Here is a 19,536-nt window from a genome sequence, read left to right on the forward strand (position 1 = left end):
GTTTCCTCTCCGTGCTGATTGATCCGGAAATTGTAATGTTCCTTCAATTGAAAAAAAAAAAGCACGTCTCTAGATTTTTTCCCACCGTGTCATCCTTCTTGGCTGTCACTTTTGCTGCAGCTCACTCAAAATCGGTTTTTGTTTGTCATCATTTCGCTAAAAAGTTTCTTGTAGCCGTCGGTTTTTCTTCAATTTCAAGTAAAAATGGCCCTTGCTGATGTGTGTGGTCTTCCCACGGGAAGCCTAATGTCTGGTGCCCCGATGGACCATCAATTCTTCCAGCGGGATCTTGCCCTTAACAGTCAAAATCTCCACAACAGTTTCTCCCTTGCGGTTCCACCGTTCCAAGAGGTAAGATTGGGGAAGAAGGTTATGTTCCTATGGAAGTTTTACAACCGAGTCATTGTCTCGTTCCGAACAGCCGGCGGAGAATCTGGCCAAACTCCAGGCCCATGGCGAATCTAGTGGAATCAAGATGGAGTTCGACCACGGTACCACAACGCTCGGTTTCCGGTTCCAGGGTGGGGTCATCCTGGCCGTAGATTCCCGTGCCACCGGAGGCCAATTCATCGGATCGCAAACAATGAAGAAGATTGTGGAAATCAACGACTACCTGCTGGGGACGCTGGCCGGAGGTGCTGCCGATTGTGTGTACTGGGATCGGGTACTGGCTAAGGAGTGTCGCATTTACGAACTGAGGAACAAGGAACGGATTTCGGTGGCCGCCGCCAGCAAGATCATGTCCAACATCGTGTACTACTACAAGGGCATGGGCCTGAGTATGGGAATGATGCTGGCCGGATACGATAAGAGGGTAAGTCGCGGATTTTCTTTTTTGATTGGATGCAGTGGCGTACCCACGGGAGGATGGGTTTCAGGACTCAGGACAGTAGGTCTCCGGCTACAAAGCAAAGCCATGTTGAAGGTGTCTGTGTTCGATTCCCGGTCGGTCCAGGATCTTTTCGTAATGGAAATTTCCTTGACTTCCCTGGGCATAGAGTATCATCCAACCTGCTACACGATATACGAATGCGAAAATGGCAACTTTGGCAAAGAAAGCAGTTAATAACTGTGGAAGTGCTCATTGAACACTAAGCTGAGAAGCAGGCTTTGTCCCAGTGAGGACGTAATGCCAAGAAGAAGAACAGTAGGTCTCATAGCATGCTGCACAGGCTCGATTATTTTTGTGCGCTCATGGCAAGATATCTCAAGCTCTTGATATGAAGCGCGTATTATACATGATTGCTGTCCTCCCGGCAGAGAATTATTCACTTAGTGATTCTTCACGATTTTTTCTACTGCACGGGGATACATATCTTGAAACTGATTTCTTCCCAAGTAAAACTTTCAAGTACTAAAACTTTCATCTATCCCACAGGGCCCCCAACTTTACTACATCGATTCCGAAGGCACGCGTACCCCGGGCAAGGTGTTCTCGGTTGGCAGCGGTTCCATCTACGCGTACGGCGTTCTGGACTCCGGCTACAAGTGGGACTTGACAGACGAGGAAGCCCAGGATTTGGGCCGCCGAGCGATCTACCACGCAACTCACCGCGATGCATATTCTGGCGGTATCGTCCGAGTGTATCACATCAAACCGACCGGATGGGTTAACATTTCCAACCAAGACTGTATGGATCTGCACTTCAAGTACCAGGATGAGAAACAGCAGAAGTTTGGATCTTAATTGCGTTCTCCTAGTTCGATGATTAACTGATAATATTAATGCTTGGTATTGTAGCTGTGAATGCAGCCGGAAAATACATACATTTGGTAATTACTACACATTTGTTTCCTTTTTTGAAGACCTCTATATTTTTCAGTCTTAGTCCACAGAGTTGTTGACCTGCCTCATCAGTCAGGCTAAGGCGTGTGTGGCCTCTGCTGTACTTAGGAGACGTCTCCATTCGACTCGGTCTATGGCTGCCCCGCATTCTGCGAAGGGTCCGTAGATCGTCCTCAATCTTGCTCGCAGCGCACCACGTCGTCTAGTGCCGGTCGGATTGTTTTCGAGAACCATTTTCACCGGGTTGTTATCAATACTAGTAACATGCCCGGCCCACCGCAACCGCCCATTTTTTGCGAGGTGGACGATGGTTAGTTCTCGCAGCAGCTGGTGCAATTCATGATTCATTCGACTTCTCCACGTTCTTGTAGATGGTTAACTTTGTGCGATGGCGAGCTTTGCTTGATCGGAGCGTTCTGCGGAGTCCAAATTAGGCACGATTTTCAGCAACGAATGGACTTTTTTTTCATTTTTCATATGGGTTTTATGGGAAATTTATCCACGATTACTTTCAGAAAATGCTCAAAAAATACCTTCAGGCAAAATTTTACAAACTTTTCCACGAGTTTCTCAAAAAAATCAACCTGGTATTTAGTTCCTCCAGAAATTTCTCAGATTTTTTCCAGATTTTATTATTGCTGTAATTCAAACATTTCTCTAATATTTTTCAATTAATATTTCCAAACTCCGTGGATTCGTCAGAACTTCATTCAAGGTTCCACATCAGTTATTACTACAGCCATTCTTACAGGTATTTTTCTAACTATTCATACTTAAATTTCTTCAGGGAGTCTTGTAGGACATTATTCAAAGATTCGAGGGTTTATTTTTCCATTTATATTAATATTTTATCAAGAAATTCTAAGAAGAATTTCATCAAGGCATCACACAATAAATTTCTTTAGAAATTTCACGCGGATTTGTCTTAAAATTTCCTCAAACAAAAACTGAAACAAATACTTGACATTTCTCAGATGAATGACTAGAATTTTCTATGAATTTCTGAATGAGTTTTGAATTTTGAAGATGCTCTAAACGGAAATGTTGGAAAAGTCCTAGGGAAATCAATGGATATATTTCTTAAGAACATGAGACTTCCTTTGAAAATGGTATTTCGTATCCACGTGTTTCGAACGGTTGGTGGCACGTCCGGACTCCATTTGCTTAATGCAGGATTGATTGTCCTCATGAATCAGGATTGGCTTGATAGTTTTCACCGAAAAATCCGTTAGCAATCGGTCAATCACAGATAACAGACGTTGAAGTCCGATTGTAAAACTGTGTAAGACAATTAACGGTCATTTTGAATGGCAACACAAGTAGCAACATCATGGTGGCGCTGTCATCGCTAAGTTCCCATGATGATGTCAGTGGTGAATATGAAATATTTCAAGATACTGATATTCACCACTGATTGACGCAATTCGTTGTGTGGCGGCGCTAGTGATTGCAAGGAGTTTGAATTTGAATATTTACACAGGTTTTCAGGAAATTTTTGTTCTAGCATAAACATCTGTTATCTGTGGGTCAATCCATTGTAGCTCTTGACAGCTCTCCGCCAGTACGTATATTTCCAGGTCGGATTCGTCTTCTCCCAGCACAAGTTCGTGGTCCATGGTTAGCATGAGGTAGCGAAGTATTCGCGAAGCTTCGTTCCAATCGGCATGTGTTGGTGCACTTACCGATCTTCCTAGAATTGAAACGCTTACCGCAATATCCGGCCTAGTATTCACCGTACAGCAAACTTCCAATGAGACTGGCATATTGATGGTTGTTGGCCAGCTTCTCTTGCTCCTCCTTTTGCTGAATGTGGCCAGGATTAAGAGGATACTTGGACGGCTTCACTTGATCCATGCCGAATCGCTCCAAGACTTGTTGAATGTACGTCTGCTGGTTCAAGGAAAATCCTTTCTCGTTGCGTTTGATCTTGATTCCAAGAAAGTGACTGATATCGCCCAACAATGTTACCTTGAAATTCCGGTTTAGGGTTTTGATGATCTCTTCATAGGGTTACCATATTTGCTCTCACCGGAAAGAGTACATTTTTCCAACTCTGAAAAAGAGTACTAAAGAGTACTATTAGCCTTAAGCCCTTAACTTTATTGACGAGTGTGCAATTTCGAAAAATTTGTAAATATTTAATAATTACGTCGCTACCTAAATAATGCAAACAAATGTCGATTTACCTTAAAAGCAAATTGGGTTATTTAGTGATGAAAAATTCACAATGTTTTGAAGCTTGATCGAAATAGCACATTTTTCTAAGTGTAACACGATTTTATTGCGCTTCAATATCATAATTTTGATATTGTGTATTTATTTCACAACTGGACTGCGAAGTGCGGCCCCGTGTATTTTTTTTCACCACTGGACTACGAAGTGCGGCCCCATAAGTGTGAAAATGTGAATAGAAGTACGGGATTGCATCGAATCTCGTTGGTGTTTTCAGAGCACTTGTTGTCTGATTTACAAAGAATAAGTCCCCCAAAGACACCTATCCGATTTGATGCCATTGCGCACTTTTATTGGCGTTTCCGCACTTGTAGAAACTTCTGCGATAGTCCAGTAGTGAAAGAAATGCGCAATATAGTAAATGATTAAAAAAGATTTCATTCCGTCGACTCAATGACATTTCAATTTACATAATGACAGTTCGTCCCGCAGTAAAATTTACCGAGGTGATTCAAACGCGAATTCCATACTCAAACTTCAAACGTGTTTTGAAAAAAGTTCAAGGGTACGGAAAATTATGAAACTTAGGATTCTGGCTCTATTTTGAACGTTAAATCAGAATATGTAAAAACCAGGATACCCCTAAACAAGCCATTTTTCCCATATTCACATTTATGTTTGTCCTACCTTGTGATTAACGATTTCACGAAAATGTAATCTTAATTTCATTCGCTTATCCTATAATATGCTTACTTACTATACTGGGCATTGATTCTGAGTCAAGGGGAAGGTCACTCTACGCATTTCATTTGGCACAACTGTGCCATCAGTGCGCCGAAGTGTGCCAAGCGCACCAAACGTGCTATAATATTATATGCCATAAAAATTCAATGAACTGAAATTATGGAAAAACATTCTCAGCAAGCATTGAGTTTTTTTCTTGTTTGTCTCTTGTTATACAAAATTTAAAATGTTCTGAATGCTGCATTACCCCGACATGTATCTACATGTATAACTTCAATAGGAAGGTTTAGAAAACGGCCCACACAAATTCTAGACAAGACGGGAACTTCGATACGGAGCGTCAACGCGTTGACGGTTGTGTACGGGAGCGTAGTGGAAGGGGAAGGAGTGCGAAAAATTGGGAGAATATTACGATGAAAGCACCGACAAACAGACGTTTCAGCTAGAACAATAATTAGTTTTTGTTCATTTGAATTACGAAACGCAAACAATATCACCCAATGCTAAAAAAAAAGTAACGCGTTTTCAAGAAGATCGATAGAAGAAGATTACTCTTGTAGCGTACCGGTTTTAATGAGGAAAGTTTTATTGGTGTTCACACTAAAAGTCGTCATAATTCACTAGCTTTCCGCCCTTATTCTATCGTTCATCCCACCTTATATCACTATCAAACACTCTCGACCCGGAATGACCTGCTCGGCAATTTGGTAGAAAGATGTCCACTGAACTTTGAACGAAAAATTGTCGTCCCTCTTCGCAAATATCAGAGAAGTAGGTTTAATCCGAACGCCACGGAATCGCCACCCGGATCTGTCGCGAACACCTCCTGTAACGGACCGTAAACACTGGGGCGTCGTACACACCCTCCTGTAACGAACCGTCAGAACTGCGGGCCTCACCGCCAGCGATCGGGGCGTTTTATCGCGCTCCCGCGGGGAACTCGATCTCCCAATCTGAAAATAAAGAGAGGAAAGAGAAAAACCAAAACGAGCGTCGCTCTGGCTCGGTTAGTGCAGCCATGTGACCGAGATCTTGTTGGGGTCGTTCAGTCAGCGCAGTGGGGTGACCCACAAACAAAATTAAAACAAATACATTCTCCGGCATTGGAGCACGTTAACGAGCAACAAGCAGTAAGGTTCTTGTCTTTTGCTTACATCGCTTGTTTCTAGTTAACCTAGTGAAAAACCACATCTGATGAAATCCACTAACTTGCGTGGAACATCATCGAAAAAATAAAAGGGTTCTTTCTTAGATCAATGGTGATCATTGATCGTTCGAATTATTCAATACGGGGAGTGGAATGCTTCCTTCGGTCGGCAGGACCGCTACACTCTTGCCTAAGTTTGCCTTAACTTTAGTTTTTAGAAAAAGTTGAGAGCCTAAAAATGTATGGAAAACAGAAATATTGTTAGAATTTTGTTCTGCGAGAACCAATAATTTGTGAATATGCCCTAAAAAGAGATTTCAACCCTAAATCATGTTCCAAAACACTTTTCATTTCTAAAAATAGTGGAATGTGGACCACTGTGGAGGGCACGGACATTCTGCAGCCATTCCGCTGTCAGTGCGTTCGGGACTTTACTCTCATATAAGAGACTACATAACCTTCCGAAATTAGCTTTTATATCAATTTAAGAAGAGATATTAAAACTGTATGTCCTAATGGTTCTTCGTTTTAAACTTCGAGTAGAGTGACATTGCTTCTTATATTCGTATTCCCCCAGGTCCCGCTACAATTTTTAACCCATTTCTCCGCCTTTATTATTTGCTTTAAGATAACAACAAGGTCACATACGCTTTTTGTGTCATTTAATATAATATTTTCACTATCGGTTACAAATCGAACATGAGGCAAAGTCGATTCCATCACCTTCAGTTCGGTCCTGCTGGTTTGGTGCCGCTCTATAGCTCAATTCTGAAATAAAAAATGTTTATGAATATAAAATCATGTTGTTTATTGTTGGGAGATTCTTCCTGAAGCCGATGCCAAGGTGAAAATTTCGTGAAGTCCATGTTTGACATGAGCCTATGCATGCCATAAAACGTTTGACTTTTACTGTGCGCCCTGTTTTCAAGTTGCCCGTGAGAGAGAGTGAGACAGCACCAACACACGGCGCACAGTAAAAGTCATAGAGGTCCCCAAGCAAACTGCCACGAACACCAACGCACGATCAATCTTACACAAGTCGATTTCCTCAGAATGAAAACGTATCGATGTTTGTTTGACGTTATTGAGCTTTCGGTCAACAGCAGGCCAACAAGGAAGTGGTTGTTTTGCAGAAATTCTGTTTATATTTGGATTCTCACAGCAAACAAAAGCAATGTTGTGACAGTTCTCACAGCAAACAAAGAAAATTTTGTCAACATTGCACTACTACGCAGGCAACTGGATTGGTCTATGAGAACAAAAGAATTTATGGCTCGTACAGAGGCTCATATACCAAACAACTCAGGTGACAATGGTTGCTCAGATGGAAATTTCAGTTCACTGTGATTTTATAGCAACCCACATTGGAAAGCTGTGCCAGTTAGTGTGCCGAAATGTGCCATAACTGCGCAAGGCACACTGCGTAGAGTGACCACCCCCTTGTTCTGAGTGGAATGTATATTTTATATAATGATTATAATGACTCCTTATTTTGGCAATATTACAGTCTATTAAATACTTTTTAGTGCTTAGCAAGATGGTTCCATACCATCTTACAATATTTGTTTGATCAGGAAACTAGAAATAGAAAGAGCGAATTTGGAACCTTGGATCTGAAAACAATCTCAAGCATTGTTATTAATTTAAGTGTTTCTAAGGAACTGTTCAAGTATATAAAAGAAGCAAACTTGATTAAGTTAATAGTCTATTTTCATGTTAAGGACACTAAAGTTAAAGTTAAACCCTTCCATTCCCACAACCTTGTTCAACCATTGGACCAGTGGTTTACACGTTTCATGTATTGAAAAAAGATGTTCCAAATCGTTTGAATTTAGTTCTAAAATAATAATAAACTATAAACTAAAAATCAATATTAGTTAATTGTTTATAAATAGTTTTACCGCAAGGTCACTTATTTTTATATATAGTGAGCTGTATGAATATATTCTAAATGTTTTTGAGCTACTCGTTGCAATTCGATTCAGCTATTATCTAACGAAAATCCTTGGATATTCTGTTTTCATGGGAAACAACTGTTTTTTTTCCAAAAGATTATTTGATTTGTTCGGTGATCGTCAGTAATAGCTGGAAAAGAGTACACTTGAGCCCATTAAGCAAAAAGAATAGTACAGACATTTTTGAGACAAAAAAGAGTACATGTACTCTAAAAAGAGTACGTCTGGTAACCCTATCTCTTCATACTCCTCTTCATCGTTGCAGGCAATCACCATGTCGTCCACATAAATTACCAGATACGTGTAGTGTGCTCCGTTGCGCCGCACGTACAGGCACGGGTCGTTCTTCGACTGCTGGAACCTCATCTGCTTCAAGACTTGATCAAACTTCCTGTTCCAAACATGGCCCGCTTGCTTCAGTCCGTACAAGGATCTTTGTAACGAGCACACCGCATTCCTATCTTCAGTTTCGTATCCGGGAGGGCTGTCGCATGAAAATTGATTCCTTCAGTTCTCCGTTGAGGTAGGCGGTCTTCACATCAGCATGTTTCACCAGCATTCCTCGTTGGCTGGCAACCGTTAGCAGCACTCGAAACGTAACTTGACGAACCACTGGCGCAAAGACCTCATCATAGTCTGTCCCAAACTTTTGGGTGAAGCCTTGCGCAACTAGACGGGCCTTGTATCTTACCACGTTGCCATCTTCATCTAGTTTCCGCTTGAAGATCCACTTACTGCCTATCGCTTTGCGGCCCGGAGGTAAACCAGTCAGTTGCCACGTACCGTTTTCTTGCAGTGACTTCATCTCGTCGTCCATAGCGGCCTTCCATAGTTCAGCTTCAGGTCCTCTCATGGCTTCCTTGTACGTCCTTGGTTCGTCAGTCAGTTTTCTCAACATTCCAGTTGTCTTTCTGTATCGTTTCGGCAACACACCCTTTGTGCTGCGGGAAGATCGTCTCACAGGCGTATCGGTTTCGCTGCCGTCGTCTTCGTTTGGGGTTTCGTACATACTAGAATCCGTATCTGCATGCTCCTCCTCAACCAGAGTTTCATCGACGTTGTTAATTTCATTATCTTCGTCGGCGTTGCTACCTTCTTCAGCATCTTCGCCGGCGTTATCATCTTCTTCGTAATCTTCATCCACGTTGTCATCATCTTCTTCTTCTGGACCAGGATAGAACGGAATGACTTCGGGTTCATACTCCACAACTTGCAGTGATCCCGGATGATCGAAAGAATTCTGTGTCTTCGGCTCCTCCATCTCTATGAACTGCGCATCACGACTGATGGTAACCTTGTCGGTGGACACATCGATGAACCGGAACGCTTTATGATTATCGGCATACCCGACGAATGTTAGCTTCTTCCCCTTTGGATCTAGCTTCTTCCGTTTCGGGGCCGGTACGTGCACGATAGCCGCACTTCCAAAAATGTGCAGATTGCTGTAGGATGGATTCGCTTGGTTGGGTCTTCTCCATTCTCTTCTGCGCTTCATCCAGTAATTTGCCTTTGACCAAATCCATAGTGAGGTTCTTGTCTTCACGGGTCTCCAAAGCTGTTGTCAGGTTGTCGAAAGAATCTGGCATGCTCTTCAGAACCATTGCCGCTTTCAGGTTCGCATCCAGTTCTTGACCCGCGTTCGCCAGACTTGAGAAAAGTTCTTCCATCTTGAACAAGTGTCCTTCCATGTCGCCGTTTTCATTGTATTCCGCCCGGCACAGCTTCTTCAAAGGCGATACCTTCGTCGTCATGGTCGTCTTTTGATGGTGATTCTTGATGTTGTCCCACGTAGATTGCGCCGTCTTGCTATCGCGAATCACCGGATGTTGGCAGTCGTCCACCAGAAGAGTAATCGTAGCCCGGGCTTTCGCATCGCCTTCCTTCCAGGCGTCCGTCAGAGGGTTGGGGGCGGCCTCCGAAACGTACTTCCACAAATTCTCCCGGACTAACAGCATTTCAACTTTGAACCGCCAAGTCTCATATTCGCCGCTTCGTAGCTTTTCAACGCTAAACTTTCCACCGTCCATCGTAATCTACTGAATATCTGAACTACTCGCAGTAAAATATTCTGGGCCAATAACCTATGGGAAAGTGGGCCGTAGTCGTAAGAATAAAAACAACCTTCTACTTCAGTGGGCAAGAACAGAATGAACAAATTTATTTTTCTACTCATTTACAATTATACGTCAGCTAGCCATAGCCTACTGGAGTTTCATAGTCGCTTCGCTTCGAACTAATCGCCCTCTAGAGAAATTTTGTGGATGTGTAGTCTATAATTCAAAATCTCATTTTAAGGGAAAGATTTTTTTCCCTTAAGTTCGAATAGACTATTTTCTTCATATATATTTTTTGATCATAGGCACTTTCAGATCATTTGATAAAAATAATTGTTTTTTTTTTTGTGAAAATCAGAAAAATTACTATTTTTTCTTATGTTGTGTACACGTTTAGAACAAAGTGATAATAAAATATTTGTTTATTAAAGTGAAATATTCTTTAAAATTAATCGTATGTTTTGTTTAAGTATTTTGAAGCACTTTTTTCAAATAAAATTTTAGTCATGTAAAATGAACTATTCGTCAATCATTTATGTATTTTGGAGAATTTCTAGTACAGGTAATTGTTTTTTTTTAAACTTCGAAAAAACCTGGAAATCTCAGGGAATATTATTTCTGTAAATAAGTAGACACCCTGCTTATGATCGCTTCTGTCCTTGACCTATTAATTTACAATTCAATATAAAATTAATTGTCCTAAAACACATTTTAAGCTTTCTGTCACAATAAATGATGTGAAAAATCTTGATTAAAATGCATACTACCGAAGAACCCGATATTCTGACAGTTTTGCATATAAATAGATTTTGAAGAACTGTAGTTGTTTTCGATTGAAGTATATGTAAAATCTCGATTATAAAAACCTTGATGGTTGAAGTTGAATCCCAGAATATCCGAGAACGAAGCAGTTAAGATGCAGAGATACAAATGCTCTTCCATGATTCACTTTGGCATGGGGTTTTTCTCGGCCGAATTGTCTGAAACTTTGCAAGAAGAAGCACTTCAATACAACGCGTATTGTAGCAAAATATGAGCTTAGTTGCTTTCAAAAAATCCCACTACCGAAGTAATTCAAACGTGCCAAGAATAGCATCAGGATCCTTACTACGATTAACCATGGGCCAGAAAAAAATAAAATTTGGATAATTTATGAATTAAAAACTTGACCTCTGCAACTTTGGCTTACTTACGTGCGATGAAAAATGAGAGCTGTTTTTTAATTCAATTTCTATCGTTTTGCTCTAGTAGGTCGCGGAAAATAATCCAGATGACTAGGGGGTCGCGCTTCCAAAAAGTTTGGGAACTTATGTTCTAGAACATGCTCCATGTTAGAATACTCAACCTGAAACTACTCTAGATGTCTCCAAGGATTCCTCAGGATTTGCTACAAAATTATTCTCTGAGGATACCTTTCGGAATTACTCCAGAGATTAGTCCTAAGCATTCTTCCAGGAGTTTTCAATGTTTTTCTCCAACGAAATGTGAATGAAATTTTTCAGAAAGCTGAGAAATCATTGCATATTCCTAAAGCAAATCTTAGGGTAACTTCTGTTTAAACTTGTGTAAGTTCACCCACCCTTGATGAATAGGGGTTTCTAGAAGAATTCACCCTTGAAAAAAATTTACAAGATTTTCTAGATTATTGCTTAGATAATTGAAAAAAAAAAGAAAAATCAATTGAATCTCTGGATAATATCCCGCTGGATTTTGTGAATGAACACCCGGAAAAACATAAAACGAAATCTCTAAAAAGATGTGTAGGAATGATCAGAGAATTTCTTGAAAAAAATGCTGTAGTGTTAACTGGTGTGGAACCTTTAATGAACTTTTGAATATTCCATATACATTTTTTGAATACTCATTAAAAAATGTTCGGAAGAACTCCAGCAATTTATTTATTTGAGAATTCATGTAGTGTAAAGCTAAATGCTTTGCAAATCATTACACTTGATAAGAGAATAATAGACCAAAGATGTTTTAATATTTAATTTTCAATGTTAATTCAAACTATACTTCATCAAATCCCTGAATCGTTAATTCTTGGATGAAATGCTGGAGAAATTACCAGAAAAAAATCTAGGGAACTCAATAAAGGAACACAAGTCGAATTTAAGGAATTATAGATAGGAACAATAGATTAATAGATTCACCTCGAGGAATTTTAGAGCAATTAATTAATTTTAAAAGAATTGGTAGAATAATTTCCAGGTCTTTTCTAGGTTGAATAAAATTCCATGATAATTCCAGCTAGTAGACACCCTGTAATATTTGCTCTTAGCTGATCGAATCTAGCACATCGCCGCTAAACAGTGTAATATTTATACTAGTGATCCTTTATAAGAGAGATACGCGGAAACTGATATTTCTGTCAAAGTGTGAGAATCGAGCAGCGAGAGCTGTCAAAGTGTGAGTCATACGAACATGCGTTATGTTTGTTTTAAACTTTTCTTGAAGAGTAATATAATCCGCTTGAAATTATTTCGGCAAAAGTTTTTTTTTACATAGCGCAAAAAATATGATATATTTTCTTCTTTTGAATTTTGTCAATGGGATTTTTAGTTGTTGATTTTTTCTGCTGTTTATTAGTTTGGAAATGTAGCTCAAAGATCTATAACGAAACAAAATACACTTTTTAGCAATGAGGAAGTCATGTCCGTGTAACAATATTATTCTCGACTCGGAGGAAACTCTGCACTGCTGGTCTGTTGCCAAATAATTCCATATTACTTCCGCTTATCTCTCATATAAAGGATCACCTTTCTATACTATAGACCAGTTGATAAGAACTTTCGGAAAATTAAATAAAAATACATACATTTTGTGCACAAATTGGTTGTATTTGCTTTGATATTCCAGCTGGGACTGAAAAAAGATTGTAATTTATTATATCAATGACTAATTACCTTTACGTAATGCGTCTGCGGGATATCTCTTCGTATGTAATGTATGTAACTTCTCTTCGTATGTAATTATCATATCGTAATTAGAACCGCGTCTCAAAAATCACCTCAAGTCCAGTCTCATAGCTTAACGGTTGAAAAATTTCGTTCACTCTAAGTAACAGAGCACATGTAATAACGCTAAACGTAAGTAATTGAATTAAAACTAACAAGAATGAAAATGAAGCAGGGTAGAATGGTAATTCATATTCAACATGAAACTTTAGACACAAAAAAAAATCAGGTAAAAGAAACATAAAAATCGAAAGGTACAAATCACTACCGACAGTTGGTGTGTTGGTGGCGTCAATTTATCGGAACTTGATCTGAGATTCACGATCACGGTGCAGCTTCGAGTAGAGATGGATGCGCAGCTGTGGCAATGTTTCCAGTATGGTGTTGCACATTTGACACGTGATACCGTGACGCGGTAGATTAACGTCCCTGTAGCGATAGTGAGAAAAATCAAGTTAGAATGTTGAACGCTTTCAAAAAAGACATCGATTCTCTACTCTTTAGTAGTCTACGAACGAACAATCAAAAAGCATACGTACGTGAGGGCCAGTTTGTGCAACTCGCGACAATGTCTCTTGAGGAAGTCCAACTGTTTGGCACTGACCGGCAAAAGACCGAGCGGAGGCAACAAGGGATAGATGGCGTTGTCGTAGATGTTGAAGTCCTGTTTGCGCTTCTTCGACGAGGACGATGCCTCAGCGGCATTGTTCTCTTCCACGAGCTTCCAATCGTAATCGTTTGGCGCATGGCGAATGTCCATGAATTTACGCTCGTGCTCCAGAATCCTAAAAAAGAGAAACAACGATCGATTAGTAGGTATTTACCTCGTGTGATATTACTGCAGGGAAAATTACTTAATAATGTACTGCTTCACTTTCGCTTTCAGGTTCTCGATGGACACATCCCCGAATTTGGGCACGGTTTGGTCCTGATCGGTGTGCAGAATGGTATCCATTGTGTAGCGCAGAGCGTTTATCTGAAAAAAGAAAAATGTTCATGAACGTTTCTGGTAAAATGCCATTTATCCGAGAGCGGGACATTTGGCGTAAAAGGTCACTTGCGATAAAGGACTTTTCGCAGAATTACGACCTATGTAAACATGTGACGGAAATTCCGCATAATTTAGAATCAATGTAGGTACTATCGATCAGTGACATGAAATTGGAATTCTTACGATGAGTGCCGATGCCGGCTTGGTTTCAGTGAGATTTGATCAGGTATGCCAAATGACCCTTAGGTACCTTCCTCATAATCGTTTGATAATATGCCATATAAACCTCATTTTTCACATAGTTCGAAATTATGTCAAATGTCCTCAATGCCAAAGAATCATATGCGAAAAAGCATTATGCCAAATGACCCAGACCCCATCTACCCAACTTACCTCCGTTATGTCGTCGTCCGATAAAACGACATCCAGCGTCAACGCCAAATCATGTTCGGGGAACAACGATTCCCCGGTATTCTTGTCGCACCCCAGACCCGTCAGAATCGAAACCACTCGCGTTTCCTCCTCATCCTTCTTCATCTGGCAGGTGGGACAGAAGATCAGTGCCATCAGAGGGCCAAATCCTGGAATGTTCGGCATCATGGAAGCTTGTCGGACAACCAACCGATTGCCTTGCTCGTGGACGAACGCTCCGACGAGCATTTTCTCATGTGTGTCCTGCGGGTTGGAATCCAGCAGGATGGAATTGACGGAATCGTTCTCGATCGTCACTGGTTTCATAACGCCCGATCGGACCGTCGATGAAGCTGTGGTTTCCAGAGGACTGTGCGGTCCGGAAAGCATAACTTTGCAACGCAGCTTTTCTTCCGGAGGGGAAACGTCTTCCAATTCGTCTTCCTCGTATTTTAGCTGATTGTTTTTGGACGAATGGTATACCTCGTAACGAACATCTTCATCGAGCGACATTTCTCGTTGCTTTCGTTCGCGCATGTCGTGATCCAGCTTTGAAATGTAGCTCTCTTCGGCGTATTGAGCAAATTTCAGCCGGATGAGTTCGGAATTTATCGGAACTTCGTCTCCCTTCTTGAGGACAACGCTGGCCACATCGTTAACCACCGAGTAGACGTCAACGACGAAGATCTTTCCCAGTGTCATTTCTTTGAAACGGTTAATGGACTGGGCGGTCCAGATACCTTGCGGAGAAATAATCGCCGAAGGTTGGATCTCAGACAATGTAGCCTCAAAGACACGTTGAGGGATTTCTTTCATGTACGCAAGAGGTCCATCAAGTTTTCTGAAAGCTGATTGTCCCAAGACCGACGAATGTCCATAATCCAAGAAGAAAACCGTCCACATGACATCACCAGTGCTTCGAATGTTTTTGTAGTTCTTCAGCACAGCCCGGGCATAACGATCGCTTCCTTCTTCAAGCGGTGCGGCTACCATTTGGCCCACGGCAAATTGCCAATCTGGATCGAATCGCTCCAATCTATACCCTCTAGAGTTCAACTTGGAGTGAATGTCCATGAAAATGTCCTTATTCTTTGTATCCTCCGGGCGCAGATAAAACTTGTTGCAATGGACCACGTTCGTCACCTGGCACACCATACTGGCCTGGTGGATAGCCGGAATGACCGAGAGGTGCGCATTACGTATCACTTTTCGACGTGGGACCCACCCATTGGCGTCCTCCCAGTGTCCCAAATTCATTTCGGTGGCAAACTCGATAGCATCACGCTGACGCATGGTCCTGATTTCCATGATCCGATTACGGGACCCCAGTTTGCGTAGCTTGATCGCACGGTACACGTCGGCGTGTACTTTTCCGGGCATGAACGCTCCACGCTGATCGTGCTCATCGTTACTTCCCAGGAATGTCACGAAGATACGGTTGGTTGTGCGGTCGTACATAACCTGCGGAAAGAAATAGAAGAACACGAAAATATAATAAATATCTCAAAATCACACAGGATAGACTTATAAATTTGAACAACTTTTATCTTGAAAACAGAAACTTAAGAGACCTCTTGTCTGAAAAAATAGACTAAACAGAAACCGAGAAAACAAAAAAGAAATCTATTGTAATCCAGCAGACAAGAGATTAATTAGTCATAAAATCAGAACAGACATTTCTTTTTTGTGTGTTTTCAGCTCATTTGTAAGTACTAGACCCATTTGTTGCAAATTTGACCTCAACTTTTGCCAATACTTTAATGGAATAGGCTTTGTTGCCCCTTTTGACACTATTTTTTGAGTGTTGTGCAGAAATAGTTTTATAAAAATGACTTACAGTTTCCCTCTCACTGTCTTATTTATATAGTCAACCTTGAATAGTTCGTCGAATGATTATTGCGTTGATATAAGAAATTTAGCAGATTATATTCCGCCAAAGCATTCTTCGTTCGGAAGTGACATGAATGTTTGTTCTAAAATAATGTACTTCTTGAAAGTAATATACTGAGTCTATGTTGACTACTGGTAGTACTGTTGGGTCCTATAATACTTCCCCGAAAACCAGTACTCCGAATGCACATAATAACAACATTATCCCGAAAACCAATTCCCCGAATGCGACACTTCCCCGAACGCGACACTTCCCCGAAAGTCAGTGATTCACATCAAGAAAATCTTCAAGGACGCTCGCTGAGGTTGTATAATGCCAGTGTGAACATTTTAACTAATGATTTTTCCTTCTTTGAGTTATAGGCTGTTCATTCGAGTTGTACTGTTTGAGTTAAAGTTCGAGCGATAGCTGCTAAAAAATCGACTGACACAATTGTCTTGAGCGAAATTCAAAGTTGACAGTGACTTTAGACGAGCGACCGGCCTTGCAAATAAGCTCCTGCATTACTTGTCTGTATTACATCTTGTAGGTATTACAACTTCCTACAAGAGATTTGTCCTTCTTTTAATTATCGATTATTCTTTCAAAAGTTGCACTTGTAAAGTGATTATCGGCATCATAATTGTTAACGTTTTCATCAATGATTTTTTCTTCTTTTATCATCGGCTGTTTTTAAGCGATGCATTTTTTAAATAGTTGTCAGTATAATATCAGTAAACATTTTCATCTGAGATTTTTCGAACCATAGTCTAGTGCCATTCCGTAATATGTTGAACATCAATTATGCATTACCATCAAATAATATAACGCTTTTGAAAGAGGGCGGTAGAGGTCTCTAACATTAACATGTGAAAACGAAATCAGTATCAGCATTATCAGCAGTTCGAAAAATGTAGCAACGAATCTGTGAATCCTCACAAAATTAAGTGCACGCCTGTGAGTGAGATTTTGGTTCTCACTTGACCCTTAAAGAATAACTGTTGATTGAAAGAAGAATAAATCTTTGATAACAAGAACAAGAATTCAAATAAAAATCAAGTAGTATATAATATTCCATTGGCGACTTCCAGGCTAGTACCGTTATATAAAATCATTGAGTAAAGTATATTTTGAAGTAGCGAACACTACGTCATATTGAGGAGTTTTCTACTTTCGAATCTTTAGATTTTTTTTGTCATATATATTAGCGACAATTTGATGGACAACGAACAAGAGAAGACGTGCTGAACCTCAACTAATTATTTGAAAAAATATATGGTGTTGATTTGTCAAATCTTCATTTTGAATTTTTCGAGGCAAGAAAATTCGGGGTTATGGTCCATTTGGGGAAATGGTATTCGGGGTAACGGACTATTCGGGGTAATGGATTTCCGGGGTATTGGTTTTCGTGGTACTTGACCATTCGGGGTGATGGTTTTCGGGGTAATGGTATTCGGGAAAATGTTATAGGATCGTACTGATGTTATCTCAAAATTATTTAGAATATTAATCAACTTAAGGTGAAGATGAATAGAAGCCAGATCTTAAATTTTTGAGAGCACAGATCTAGAGAACCGTGCATCCATTTGAGCTGATCAATTGATCACTCACAGTATTTTACACGTTCGCTTTTGGTTGATGATCATGGGTTTGATTAACATCCCCCTCAACAGGAACCTTCGTCAGTTCGTTCAAGAACAACACGAGCGCATTCGTCCAACATCACGGCCGTCTGAAAGCGAACTGACATCATCTGACCCTCCTCTGAGCAAACGCTCAACTGCTCTGGATAACACGGCAAACGACAAAAAAACGGCAATGAACTATGGGTCCCTCTTGGATTGAGAAAGCATCACTACACACTAAGATTTTATTACCGAAGTCGGTAAAATTTAACTGGGTTTTTGAACAGCAGAGTTAAGTCGGTAATTTTTTATGAGTGCCGAAAACTCCGCAAACTAGAAAATGTTCAGCTGTCAAAAAAGTACCGATGAGGTCAGTAGCAAGTTGTCCAATACTTTGCTGACTTTTTCGGTAAAGTTTTTTTCTGTTTACTTTTGTTCGCTGATTTTTCCAGTTTTTTCAACGGCCCAATCCCTTCAGGATATCCCCAATCTGATCATAATGTTATTGATTTCCACTCTATTTTCATTTTTCGCCTCTGCCGAGTGCTCGTGGTTGGAGTCTGATGTTCAGTTCAAACGCATTCCAAACACCGTTTTTACGGCGTCTGGCCTGTTGGAAGTTCACCTATTAATGCAGTCCGATTTAGGCTCTAACAAGTTGGGTCACCGCGAATAGAACTAAAAGTTATGACGAATATGAAATATCTTTCCACCAGAATCGGAACGGCCTCTCGGAATTTTGAAATGAAGGGTTTATTATGCTGGAATGACCTGTTAGTGTTGCGTTCAATATGGACATACAACGGGAAGGTAACAAATCTTGCAAGAACAGATGTGCTATCTAAGCTCCAGCTAGTACGATCAATGCAGTGCGGGTTTCGATGTGCAACGGCTAACCGTTACAATTCTGGTCCGTCGAAAGATATTCCAATACTTACCATGAGCAGCGACAAGGCAGGATGGAAATATTGATAAAAATAATCATGGAGAAACATTCTGTAGCAGGAGCTCCTCCATTTTCTGCTGGCAGATAACAAACGTGGTTAGGTAATTGTTTCCGTTGCAGTTTAACGAAAACTCGGTACAATTCATTCGATGCTGATATGTCAGTACTAACATTCTACTGACTTTTCAAATTTTTCGGCAATCTGTAATTTTACGGTGCTATCAGCACCAGAGAAAGGGGGGTCCGTAGCCTCGAGGTTACGCTTTCGCTTCATAAGCGGAAGGTCATGGATTCAATTCCCAGCCCCTCCAAAAAAATAACCCGTCCAGCCACCAGAAGACGCCGCACGGAGGACCGTGCTTAGGAGGGGAGCACATCCATCCTCCGTCAGTATCAGATGGTGACTGAGACAAACTGACCCACTTCGCAGGCAGCTAGCCTCAAACGACTCAGGAACACGGCAAAACGAACCACCGCAAGAGCAAAATGGACTATGGCTTATGGAAATCGATTGGACCAACAGCAGAGCACTCTCCTACCTGCTCGGTGTGAGAGCAAAAAAGAGCAGAAGAGAGTGAAAGCAGATGTAAATATAGATTAGTTAAAAATAGAACTGTATCGGTAAGGAAGATACATATAAACTAATTCCGGCACAGTAGTGGCCACGAGCACGGAGTGCCTTAAAAAAAAAAAAATCAGCACCAGAGTTTACTGTATTCAGTAAATAATGAAAAATGTTACCGAAAAACCAGTACTTTTATTAAGAGAAGCTGCAATCTCAGTACTTTTTATGATTTACTGATCAAAGACCGTAAAATAATTTACCGAACAGCGATGTCGTTTTTAAGTGTGTACGTGCTATTCGATCTACCGGCGAA

The 19,536-nt window shown here is 40.7% G+C and overlaps 2 protein-coding genes across 2 annotated transcripts in view; one reads left to right on the top strand and one right to left on the bottom strand.

Moving 5' to 3' along the window:
• The first annotated feature begins 86 nt into the window (after positions 1–86).
• On the top strand, positions 87–1,783 carry LOC5577483 (proteasome subunit beta type-5). Its single transcript, XM_001663353.2, has 3 exons — positions 87–351; positions 422–814; positions 1,379–1,783. The coding sequence occupies exons 1-3, from the start codon at positions 205–207 to the stop codon at positions 1,685–1,687; spliced, it is 849 nt and encodes a 282-aa protein (XP_001663403.2). The 5' UTR covers positions 87–204; the 3' UTR covers positions 1,688–1,783.
• A 10,894-nt stretch (positions 1,784–12,677) lies between these two features.
• LOC5577484 (probable ATP-dependent RNA helicase spindle-E) overlaps positions 12,678–19,536 on the bottom strand; it is a 60,938-nt gene continuing 54,079 nt past the window's right edge. Inside the window, exons 4-7 of the mRNA XM_001663352.2 lie at positions 14,200–15,678; positions 13,670–13,791; positions 13,355–13,600; positions 12,678–13,244 (exon numbers count right to left, since the gene is read on the bottom strand). Of these exons, the coding sequence (XP_001663402.2) occupies positions 13,112–13,244; positions 13,355–13,600; positions 13,670–13,791; positions 14,200–15,678 (1,980 nt within the window). The 3' untranslated portion in view covers positions 12,678–13,111. The remainder of the gene's footprint in view (positions 13,245–13,354; positions 13,601–13,669; positions 13,792–14,199; positions 15,679–19,536) is intronic.

This window comes from Aedes aegypti, chromosome 3 (assembly GCF_002204515.2).
Source record: "Aedes aegypti strain LVP_AGWG chromosome 3, AaegL5.0 Primary Assembly, whole genome shotgun sequence".
Taxonomy (NCBI): domain Eukaryota; kingdom Metazoa; phylum Arthropoda; class Insecta; order Diptera; family Culicidae; genus Aedes; species Aedes aegypti.